The 11039-nt window shown below is 35.4% G+C and overlaps 1 protein-coding gene and 2 long non-coding RNA genes across 3 annotated transcripts in view; all 3 read right to left on the reverse strand.

The window, feature by feature from the left end:
* Nucleotides 1-724: 724 nt before the first annotated feature.
* Nucleotides 725-1760, reverse strand: LOC113468628. The gene is made up of 2 exons (XR_003392308.1): nt 1137-1760; nt 725-979 (listed from the first exon to the last, which is right to left on the reverse strand). It is a non-coding gene; the product is annotated as an uncharacterized LOC113468628 (long non-coding RNA).
* An 83-nt stretch (nt 1761-1843) lies between these two features.
* On the reverse strand, nt 1844-4238 carry LOC113468626. The gene is made up of 2 exons (XR_003392306.1): nt 3033-4238; nt 1844-2679 (listed from the first exon to the last, which is right to left on the reverse strand). It is a non-coding gene; the product is annotated as an uncharacterized LOC113468626 (long non-coding RNA).
* Nucleotides 4239-9521: 5283 nt separating this feature from the next.
* The window catches only part of LOC103512130 (protein PRRC2C), a gene marked incomplete in the record, with an annotated part of 19730 nt that continues 18212 nt past the window's right edge, over nt 9522-11039 (reverse strand). The window contains 2 exon segments of the mRNA XM_026825697.1: nt 9522-9702; nt 10077-10183. Of these exon segments, the coding sequence (XP_026681498.1) occupies nt 9571-9702; nt 10077-10183 (239 nt within the window).

The following is an 11039-nucleotide window of genomic DNA, read 5'->3' on the forward strand; positions in this document are numbered from 1 at the left end:
TTCGATCGAGAAGAATAATATGAATAATATGGAGAAAGACAGCCGTTCGGAGAACTAGCCTTGTCCGTTTAGGATAAAATCCGCCGCGATTTATCTGGCCCGCGACCTATAGCTCTTACAAGGCACGCTACCCTCCAAGGTTTAAATTTGAACAAAATCGTACGACACTATTCGACAGTTCTAGTAAAACATACAAAAAACAAACAAACTAAATGCAAAATTTTCCAACAAGACCGAAGCACCTTGATAAAAAAAAAAAAAAAAAAAAAAAAAAAAAATTTGGGAAAACAGGACGCGGGTTCGATCCCAGCCGAGGCATAAAATTGTATCAGTATTTCTCGAGAAATTGACCTCATAATAATGGAGCTCTAAGGGTTAGGTGGTAGAGAACGCCCCGGGCGTTAACTTCGCCTAGTGGTTACCTTCCAGAATTTATTACCTATTATGTAATTTTGTATTATTATGAATAATAATACAAAATTCCATAAATAAATAGATACTAGTGGGTAGTTCAGTGAAAATGTTCAGAAAAAGGGACCCTAACTCCCTGAGAAGAAAAAGAAAAGCTCTCAATTCGTTTCTATCTTTGAGTAAAGATCACAAAAGTTATAGTTTTTATTTTATTTATAATGTTTTTATATCATAAATAAATACTAGTGGGTAGTTCAGTGAAAATGTTCAGAAAAAGGGACCCTAACTCCCTAAGAAAAAGAAAAGCTCTCAATTCGTTTCTATCTTTGAGTAAAGATCACAAAAGTTATAGTTTTTATTTTATTTATAATGTTTTTATAAGTTGTTAATAATATTTATACTTGAAAACAACAATAGAGGATAGAGATATTTTGTTTTTGAAAGAGACCTATTATTCTCAAAACACATTGTAAAAAGATAGATAAAATGAAAAAAATGAGTTCTTTTACATATAAAAAAATGATGTGGATGTGGGATAAAATGCCCAATATAAAAACTTTGCAGAAACCTTGTCTACAAAGAGGTTATTTTTTCGAAAAAAAAAACCTTGTAAAACCTCTACAAACAGGTTTCTTCCGGGTTCTCTTAGCAAAAATTTTATGCAAAGTATAGAAACATGGGAATTTGGATTTCTTTTTTGATCGCTGGAAAAATCTTGCAGAAACCTTGTCTACAAAGAGGTTATTTTTTCGAAAAAAAAAAAAAACTTGTAAAACCTCTACAAAGAGGTTTCTTCCGGGTTCTCTTAGCAAAAATTTTATGCAAAGTATAGAAACATGGGAATTTGGATTTCTTTTTTGATCGCTGGAAAAATTTTCAGAGAATTTGAACTTCCAAACCGCATTTTGTGAGTTTATGACTCGCAACTTGTGAGTTATCTTGTTGTTTCTAAATCAACCAATAGGGTGCTGGGATTTAAGAAATTGAGGGTTCGTGACCAAGAGATTTATTTTACTGAAATTTAAAACCAAAAGAATTCTTCTCTTCCATGATGGAATAACTCTCAATCATACATTTAACCCAAATAAAAAATGGGAGAAAAATTACAAGACATAAATACTTAATTTTTTATTAGTAAATAATATTTTTTTCTTACATTCTAGGAATCCCTATATTAAAATAATAAGAAATCAAATGTCAAAGTTAAACACACAAGCAAAACAAAAGAGAGATACCTTTGCAATTTCTTTCAAAATTTCAACCTCAATGCTTTGCCAAATCTCTCTTGTTATCGTATTTGCTGTGTGTTCGACTTTGACACATCCCTTAAAAATAAAATAAATATATATTTAAAACACAGAATACAAAATAAATTAAAACACACAAGCAAATCCAACACAAAAGAGAGATACCTTTGCAATTTCTTTCAAAATTTCAACCTCAATGCTTTGCCAAATCTCTCTTGCTATCGTATTTGCTGTGTGTTCGACTTTGACACATCCCTTAAAAATAAAATAAATATATATTTAAAACACAGAATACAAAATAAATTAATAGTAAATTTCTTTCTCAAGATATCAAAGTAAACACAAAGTAAAAGTTTTTCAAAGTAATTGGAAAAAAAAGACTCGAAGGGTGATCCTAATTTCGATAGTGTCAAAAAAAGTCGTCAGTAACTTGTTTTTCAAGTAGGGTTTTTCTCAAAAGTTGTCAAAAATCTACTTGTTCTCTTAAGTAGAATTTTTCTCTACTCGATATAAAAAGGGGAGTAGAGACGTCGTCTGTGTCTACCTTCATTTTCTACAGAGTAGAAACAATTCTGAGTAGAGAAACCACCCAAAAAAAATAAATTTCGCAAAACCAAAGCAAAGATGAATCAACTACCGAATTTCTTATTTTATTTTAAACAATACAAAGTTCAATTAACTCTACTAAATAAGTATCTAAATAAAATATATACTATGAAACCAATTATTTTTTTTTTATAAAACAATACAAAGGGGGGAAAGGAAAAAAGATTACTAACATAGCATAAAATCATAGATGGGCAATGAGTGAGTTATGAAAGAGCTGCTCTTTTCAGAGGATTACTCAGTCATTGAGTTATCCTAAAATATGTAACTCTTTCCTTAGAAAATATTCCTTAGGAATTTCCCTATACAGGGAGTTAGGATCTAACTCAGAGAGTAGGTTACCGAAAAGAGTAGCTGTTTTCTCACAAAAAGAGTCATTCCCTTGACTCACTCTTCACGCATCTCTACATAAAACCTAAAAAATAAGTCATCCTAAAATATGTACCTCTTTCCTTAGAAAATATTCCTTAGGAATTTCCCTATACAGGGAGTTAGGATCTAACTCACAGAGTAGTTTACCGAAAAGAGTAGCTGTTTTCTCACAAAAAGAGTCATTCCCTTGACTCACTCTTCACGCATCTCTACATAAAACCTAACACTGAGTCATCCTAAAATATGTAACTCTTTCCTTAGAAAATATTCCTTAGGAATTTCCCTGTACAGGGAGTTAGGATCTAACTCAGAGAGTAGTTTACCGAAAAGAGTAGCTGTTTTCTCACAAAAAGAGTCATTCCCTTGACTCACTCTTCACGCATCTCTACATAAAACCTAAAAAATAAAAGGACACTGAGAACAAAATGGTCTCTAGGAAAAATATATTTCAAACAAATGCACTAAGAAGGGAAAATAAGGGGAAACGGGAGGGAATTCAGCTAAAAAAAAATCCCTAAAGGGAATTTAGCTAAAAAAAACTGCAGGAAGAATGTAATGCCACAGGACAAGTTATGTAAGGAAATTCTTAGTGAAAAAAAACACAGTACCTAGGTCCATCAGTGCAATAGCAGATGTTACAAACCTTGGCTGTGAAATAAAACATCTATAAAGTTGTGATAATAGTGTTTATACTGCTCGAATAGGGCTGAAAAATCCCTTTTTTGCAGTAGGCTACTACTTGACTACTGCTGTCAAATTTTCAAACAATTTTGAAGATCAAATTTCGTACCTGGGCCAAGTAAAGAGCAAAGTAATTGAAAACGATGGAAGGAAACACAAATGTCGCAATTGTCCAAGAAAGGTACCAAATCAAAATTCAAACATTTATTCTGGAGTGATGTCTAAATAAAAATTAGTTTTATTTGTCCTCGGGGGAAAAATTCAAGTTTCAAATCAAAGTCAAATTTTCAAAAAATAATAAACCAGGAATAAGGAATTAATTGACTAATTAATGAACTACAAAGAATTCAAAGCAAGGAACATTCGAATTTAAAATCAGATTTAGATCAAATCTAATGTTTCTTTTACCTAGATTTATTCTAGTTAAAAGAGCATTAGATTAACTTTTTATTCAGTTAAAAGTTCCAAACACAAAATTATCTAAACCAAAGGTTCTACTTTCAATTCCAACCGAGATTTTGTGTTGAAATGAGAAGAAAACTAATGCTCTTGCAAAAAACACACAGAAAAAATTAATGGAGGAAAAAAGTACACAGAGAAAGAAAAAAAAAGATGTTTTAATAATAATTATTCATATAAATATTCTTTTCAATTAAAAATAAAAAAAAGGAGAGAAATATATCCAATAAACAATAAATTTTGTGTGTGTATGTGAATAAAAATGTACCTTAAATTGATAGTTTATATAATTATAAATCAACATAAAATGTGATCAAAAGTTATTTAATTATTATAATAATGTAAATCAACATGAATAAATGTGATCAAGAATATAATTCTAACTAAACTAAAAAAAACTACCAGCTAAAAAAAATAAAACGAAAATACAACATACAATTTTTTTTTCTTCACTTTCTTCGCTCATTTGAGCTTGTTGAGCCTGAGCCTGAGCCACCGCGTTCTGATAGGAGGAGTATTTCACCTGAACAGATAAGAGGGATGGTAATGGTAATAATATTACTTTTTTTTAAGAGGTTTGACAGAGGGAACTGTAACTGCTATGGTCCTATCGTCCCGAAATCGAAGAGAGAAGGAAGACAGGATAGGAAGAAACGGGAGGGAATTTAGCTAAAAAAAATCCCTAAAGGGAATTTAGCTAAAAAAACTGCAGGAATAATGTAATGCCACAGGACAAGATATCTAAGGAAATTCTTAGTGAAAAAAACACAGTACCTAGGTCCATCAGTGCAATAGCAGATGTTACAAACCTTGGCTGTGAAATTAAACATCTATAAAGTTGTGATAATAGTGTTTATTTCTACTGCTCGAATAGGGCTGAAAAATCCCTTTTTTGCAGTAGGCTACTACTTGACTACTGCTGTCAAATTTTCAAACAATTTTGAAGATCAAATTTCGTACCTGGGCTAAGTAAAGAAAAAAAGTAATTGAAAACGATGGAAGGAAACACAAAGGTCGCAATTGTCCAAGAAAGGTAGCAAATCAAAATTCAAACATTTATTCTGGAGTGATGTCTAAATAAAAATTAGTTTTATTTGTCCTACCTAGCGCTTACAAGGCAGACGCACTACCAACTAAGCTCTGGCTAATATTACTTTTATTCAACAATATTAACAGAACGAGATTAATAGCGATTGAAAAAGCAAAATGACAAAGATGAAATATACAAGGAATTTAGTTCTCTGATAAAAAGTAACCGTAAATATAAACAAAAAGGCCACTCTGAGGGTTGGGGTGTAGGGACAAACAGCCCTAAAGCATGGGTTGGTTAAGCTTATACGTACGAATTTTCTTCAACCACGATCGAGCAAACTACGGGGCTAAAAAATTCCCGGAGGGACGGGCCCAGCTTGTTTAACTTATGTTGAGGAACTCTAGAATTCTCAAAAGAAAGGGCTACTCGGATATGACTAAAAAGTCCCTTTATCCCCCAGTTTAAACAAGGTCTTATGCATTTTGACATATTTATGGGGAAAACCGAACTTTTTTTTTTTTTTTTTCATAATAAAAGCACATCTGAAAACCAATGATCCTGGACGGTTGCTTAACTCAAGTGACTCACCTGGGCTGCTTGTTGTTGCTGCTGCGTAGCTTGGGGAGGAGGCTGAGAGTACTTGTTAGCTACCACGGTCTTAGCCATGCCCGCTGAGCTCATCTGCTGTTGACCTGAAATAAAATGAAGTAAAAAAATTATTAATCTACAGCCCAAAGCAATCACCCTAGTTGAGGGCTGTTGAGAGGCTGACGAAAAAGGCCGACCCCGTTTGTACACTGGAAAAGGCGAAGAAAATTATAAATCTAGGAAAAGCTCGCGCCCCCCCTGATTTGTCTCCACGCCCCCCTGTTTGAGAACCTCTGTCTTAAGGGATGGGTTCTCTTATCTTGTCCTCCTTCTCTCATCGATTTCGGGACTGCATGAGAGCTCCGTTGTTAATAGTTCCCTCTATCAAACCTTTTAAAAGAATCTAAAAATCTAATCTAAATAATGAATCTTTGTGTTAAAGCAGAGAGCTTTCTCACAACTTTGTGGGTATCACAGTATTACAAGTCTTTTATTTACTCTATCATCATATTTCTATTTGTATTGGTCCGGGAGTTTTGCATCTTTTCTTTCATTTTCATCATGAAATACGGATCTCTTCTTCTATGTTCAGGAGTGTTTTTCATTTTTTTCGGGTATTCTGTCGAAAAATCAAACATAAAGGATCAATCAATAAAACTTTATTATTAAACGATTAGATCAAATTTTATTTACAGAAGAAATATTTACAAATGGTAACATAATGTACATATAAGTACAAAATAAAGTTTGATCAAGGGTGGGGTTAATGCCTATGGCATTCTCTACCAATGGAGTAGCCACCAATAGCGGCATTACCAGTGTAAAAAAGATTATTGACATATGGAAATTGATTGCAAAGGAGACTTAGTAATGCTCTGATATCCACTAAAGTTCTGAAAAGGCTCATAGTGGATTTCACCAATGACTTAATGGGAGAAAGTTACCTACTTTTTAAAATTTCCCGCCTTCAGTTAACACTTCATCTGCTTCATCACTTAAAAAGGATATTTTAATAATCCAAAAAAGAGTTCTCAAGGATCCACAAAGGAGTTTTTAGTGATCCAAAAAGGAGGAGTTTTTAAAAACTCCTGTTTGGATCATTAAAAGCTCCTTTTTGATCATTAAAATTTCTCCCATTAGTGAAATTTCTCAATAGGTCATTGGTGAAATTTCATTTGAAACTCGTCTACTGACTTTTACTGTTCACAGAGACTTTTAAAAGCTTGAACATTTTCAAAACAGTTTTCTAAGTCAGGACTTGAAGTTCTTCGAAATATTTGCTGACTTTGGTCGCACTGTTAACATAAGAGGCTTTTAAAAGCTTGAAAATTTTCAGTTTTTCTTTTGAAAGCTTGAATTTTTTCCAAACTACTTTCTAACAAAAGTCAGAACTGACTTCATAAAGTTCATGTTCCACAAAAGGCTTTCAAAAGCTTGAATTTTTTTTTCTTCCAACAAAATCAGGACAAAAAAGCTTTAAAAGCTTGAAATTTCCTCAACAGTTTTTCGAACAAAGTCAGTTAGTTACTAGAATGTGAGTTAACACATAGGGTCAATTTTTTGACCCAGACCGGGATTCGACCCCGGTACTTTCCGTGCGCGAAGCGACGGCTTTTGACCACACTTCCCCAAGGGGAAACTTTTATCGACATGAAAGGGGAAGTGGAACGGAGTTATTAATATTTTATTTCTTCTTCTCAAACTTTTTCAAAAGTCAAATTACAAATTTCAAACCATTCTCGAGTTTTAAATTTTTTACACAATATGAAAATAATACAAATTTCAAAATCAAAATTTTCGATGGTCAGTTTCTTGAAGTTGTAACGCCAATAGATTTTATGGATTTAAGAATGGACATAAGAGACAAAATCGGGAAAAATATTCAGAAGAAAAGAGAGCCTTGGACATTTCTTATAAAAGAAAGGGCCTAACGTAGCTTTCATGAAATAAAGGGGGCCTTTCAAGGGCCTTGGATACCTCTCATAGAAATAGGGCCTTTCTAGGGTCTCACACTTTGCAAACCTCTTGCAAAAAAACGAAGGACCTCAATAGGGCCTTGCACGTTTCTCATAAACAAAGGGCCTTTTTAGGGGGGCTACATAGGTACTTCTCACAAAACAAACAGGCCTCTTTATAGGGCCTTGCATTGCATACCTCCAATGGAATAAAAGGCTTTTCTATGGGGCCTTACACAATTCTCATTGAACAAAGGGCAATGATAAAGAAAAGAGCCTTTTCAGGGCCTTGGATATATCTCACAGAACAAAAGGCCCCTCAATAGGGCCTTGTACAATTCTCTTAGAACAAAGGGCAATGATAAAGAAAAGGGCCTTTTCAGGGCCTTGGATATATCTCACAGAACAAAAGGCCCCTCAATAGGGCCTTGTACAATTCTCACGAAACAAAGGGCCTTGCGTAGAACAACGGGCCATGATAAAGAAAAGGTCCTTTTCAGGGCCTTGGATATATCTCACAGAACAAAAGGCCCCTCAATAGGGCCTTGTACAATTCTCACGAAACAAAGGGCCTTGCGTACCTCTTATAGAGTCTACAAGGCCTTACTGGCTTTTCACAATTCTCAAGGGTCTATAACCTCTTTGATTCATTTACATGTAAAACGAAATTTCAATCCATTACATACATTATTAGTCGATTAATCCGAGGAGGAAACTTTTAAGCTTCGTATTTTGAATAGTCCAGGAGTTTGGAAACTTTTTTTTTTTAGCTTCGTATTTCTATTGGTCCGGGAGTTTTGTGTCTTTTCTTTCATTTTTTCTTAGCTTCGTATTTGTATTGGTCCGGGAGTTTTGTATCTTTTCTTTCATTTTCATCATGAAATACAATCTCTTCTTCAATGTTCAGGAGTGTTTTTCATTTTTTTCGGGTATTCTGTCAAAAAATCGAACATAAAGGATCAATCAATAAAACTTTAATGGAGTAGCCCCAATAGCGGCATTACCAGAGTAAAAAAGATTATTGACAAATGGAAATTGATTGCAAAGGAGACTAAGTAATGCTCTGATATCCACAAAAGTTCTGAAAAGGCTCATAGTGGATTTCACCAATGACTTAATGGGAGAACTTTTCATCACTAGTTACTTACTTTTTAAAATTTCCCGCCCCCAGTCAACACTTCATCACTTAAAAAGGATATTTTAATAATATATATATACAGGGTGGTTCGTGATTTGCGAACCACGCTTATATCTCAGAAACGGCTGGGAATTAAGGAATGGAATAAACGGCATCATGTAGATTTTTTAGCTTCGTATTTCTATTGGTCCGGGAGTTTTGTGTCTTTTCTTTCATTTTCATCATGAAATTACGATCTCTTCTTCAATGTTCAGGAGTGTTTTTCATTTTTTTTTCGGGTATTCTGTCAAAAAATCAAACATAAAGGATCAATCAATAAAACTTTAATGGAGTAGCCACCAATAGCGGCATTACCAGTGTAAAAAAGATTATTGACATATGGAAATTGATTGCAAAGGAGACTTAGTGCTCTGATATCCACAAAAGTTCTGAAAAGGCTCATAGTGGATTTCACCAATGACTTAATGGGAGAATTTGTCATCACTAGTTACCTACTTTTTAAAATTTCCCGCCCTCAGTCAACACTTCATCATTTAAAAAGGATATTTTAATAATCCAAAAAAGAGTTTTTGAGCATCCACAAACGAGTTTTTAGTGATCCAAAAACTCCTGTTTGGATCATTAAAAGCTCCTTTTTGATCATTAAAATTTCTCCCATTAGTGAAATTTCTCAATAGGTCATTGGTGAATTTCCTCCTATCCTGTCTTTCCTTTTTTCTTCACTTTCGGTAAAACCTTAGCAGTTACAGTTTCCTCTATCAAACCTCTTCTTCTTCTTAATGTTCCTCTTCTATCGAAGGTTGGAAATCAACATGGCTATGAGATGAAAAAAAAAACCTTTTTTTAGGGGAAAAAACCCCTTTTTTTGGGGTGAGCGTATAGTTTTACCTGTGGAATAGAAGGAAGAGGCCGAGGGGGCGGGTCTCTGTTGGGGGGTCTGCGATAGTTGGTAGCTCTGACCGAGGAGGGCCGTGTGATCATAGATCTGCTGGGGGATGTACATCTGCTGGGATTGAGGCGAGGGCTGGTAGCTTATTCAAGTTCAATTTTACTGCTGTTTGCTTTGTCTGCTGTTCAGTTCTACTGCTGATTGCTCTGCTGTTGCTGCTGTTGATGTTGCTGCTGAGCGATGAGCACTTGCTGACCCCCGCTCATTTGAGCTTGTTGAGCCTGAGCTTGAGCCACCGCGTTCTGATAGGAGGAGTACTTCACCTTAACAGATAAGAGGGATGGTAATGGTAATGGTAATAATATTACTTTGCAGGACATGAAAATGAAAACCAGGACAGGAAAACCTGGAAGGGGTGTTTTATTTGTAATTTTCAATGTATTCTTAAATAAATACAGAGTATGCCTACCTAAAAAAAAAATACTTTTATTCAACAATATTAACAGAACGAGATTAATAGCGATTGAAAAAGCAAAATGACAAAGATGAAATATACAAGGAATTTAGTTCTCTGATAAAAAGTAACCGTAAATATAAACAAAAAGGCCACTCTGAGGGTTGGGGTGTAGGGACAAACAGCCCTAAAGCATGGGTTGGTTAAGCTTATACGTACGAATCTTAGGACAAACAGACTCACCTGGGCTGCTTGTTGTTGCTGCTGCTGTGTAGCTTGGGGAGGAGGCTGAGAGTACTTGTTAGCTACCACGGTCTTGCCCATGCCCGCTGAGCTCATCTGCTGTTGACCTGAAATAAAATCATTAATGAAGTAAAAAAATTATAAATCCACAGCCCAAAGCAATCACCCCAGTTGAGGGCTGTTGAGAGGCGGACGAAAAAGGCCGACCCCGTTTGTACACTGGAAAAGGCGAAGAAAATTATAAATCTAGGAAAAGCTCGCGCCCCTCCCTGATTTGTCTCCACGCCCCCCTGTTTGAGAACCTCTGTCTTAAGGGATGGGTTCTCTTATCTTGTCCTCCTTCTCTCATCGATTTCGGGACTGCATGAGAGCTCCGTTGTTAATAGTTCCCTCTATCAAACCTTTTAAAAGAATCTAAAAATCTAATCTAAATAATGAATCTTTGTGTTAAAGCAGAGAGCTTTCTCACAACTTTGTGGGTATCACAGTATTACAAGTCTTTTATTTACTCTATCATCATATTTATTATCGCTCGTCTCTTTGACTTGCAATGTCGCCACTGGTCGCTACTCGATTGAAGTAGCTACTCAATTGTCCTCACGAGGCTGAGTGCACCCCGAACTCCAAGCACAGAGCCGAAAAAAAACCTTGGCCCCGCCGGGAATCGAACCCGGACCTCCTGCGTGGAAGTCTAGTGTGATATCCACTCGGCCACGGAGGTTGCTAACCTTTTAAAAGATAATAAAAGCAGAAACAACTTACCAGTAGGAGCGGCAGGGTTCTGAGTGCCATAGCTGAGTCCATACGGGGAACTGGTGGCGTAGGGAGTGCTCTGATAGAATGTGGCCGCCTGGGCCGACGTTCCAGCAGTACCTGAACAGAGAATATTTGCAATCGAAAACGAGTACAAATTTTTGTCGATGGTGGGATTCGAACCCGGGACCTTCTGCATGGCAAGCAAGC

The sequence above is a fragment of the Diaphorina citri genome, unplaced genomic scaffold, assembly GCF_000475195.1.
Source record: "Diaphorina citri unplaced genomic scaffold, Diaci psyllid genome assembly version 1.1 scaffold795, whole genome shotgun sequence".
NCBI classification, from domain to species: Eukaryota; Metazoa; Arthropoda; class Insecta; order Hemiptera; family Psyllidae; genus Diaphorina; species Diaphorina citri.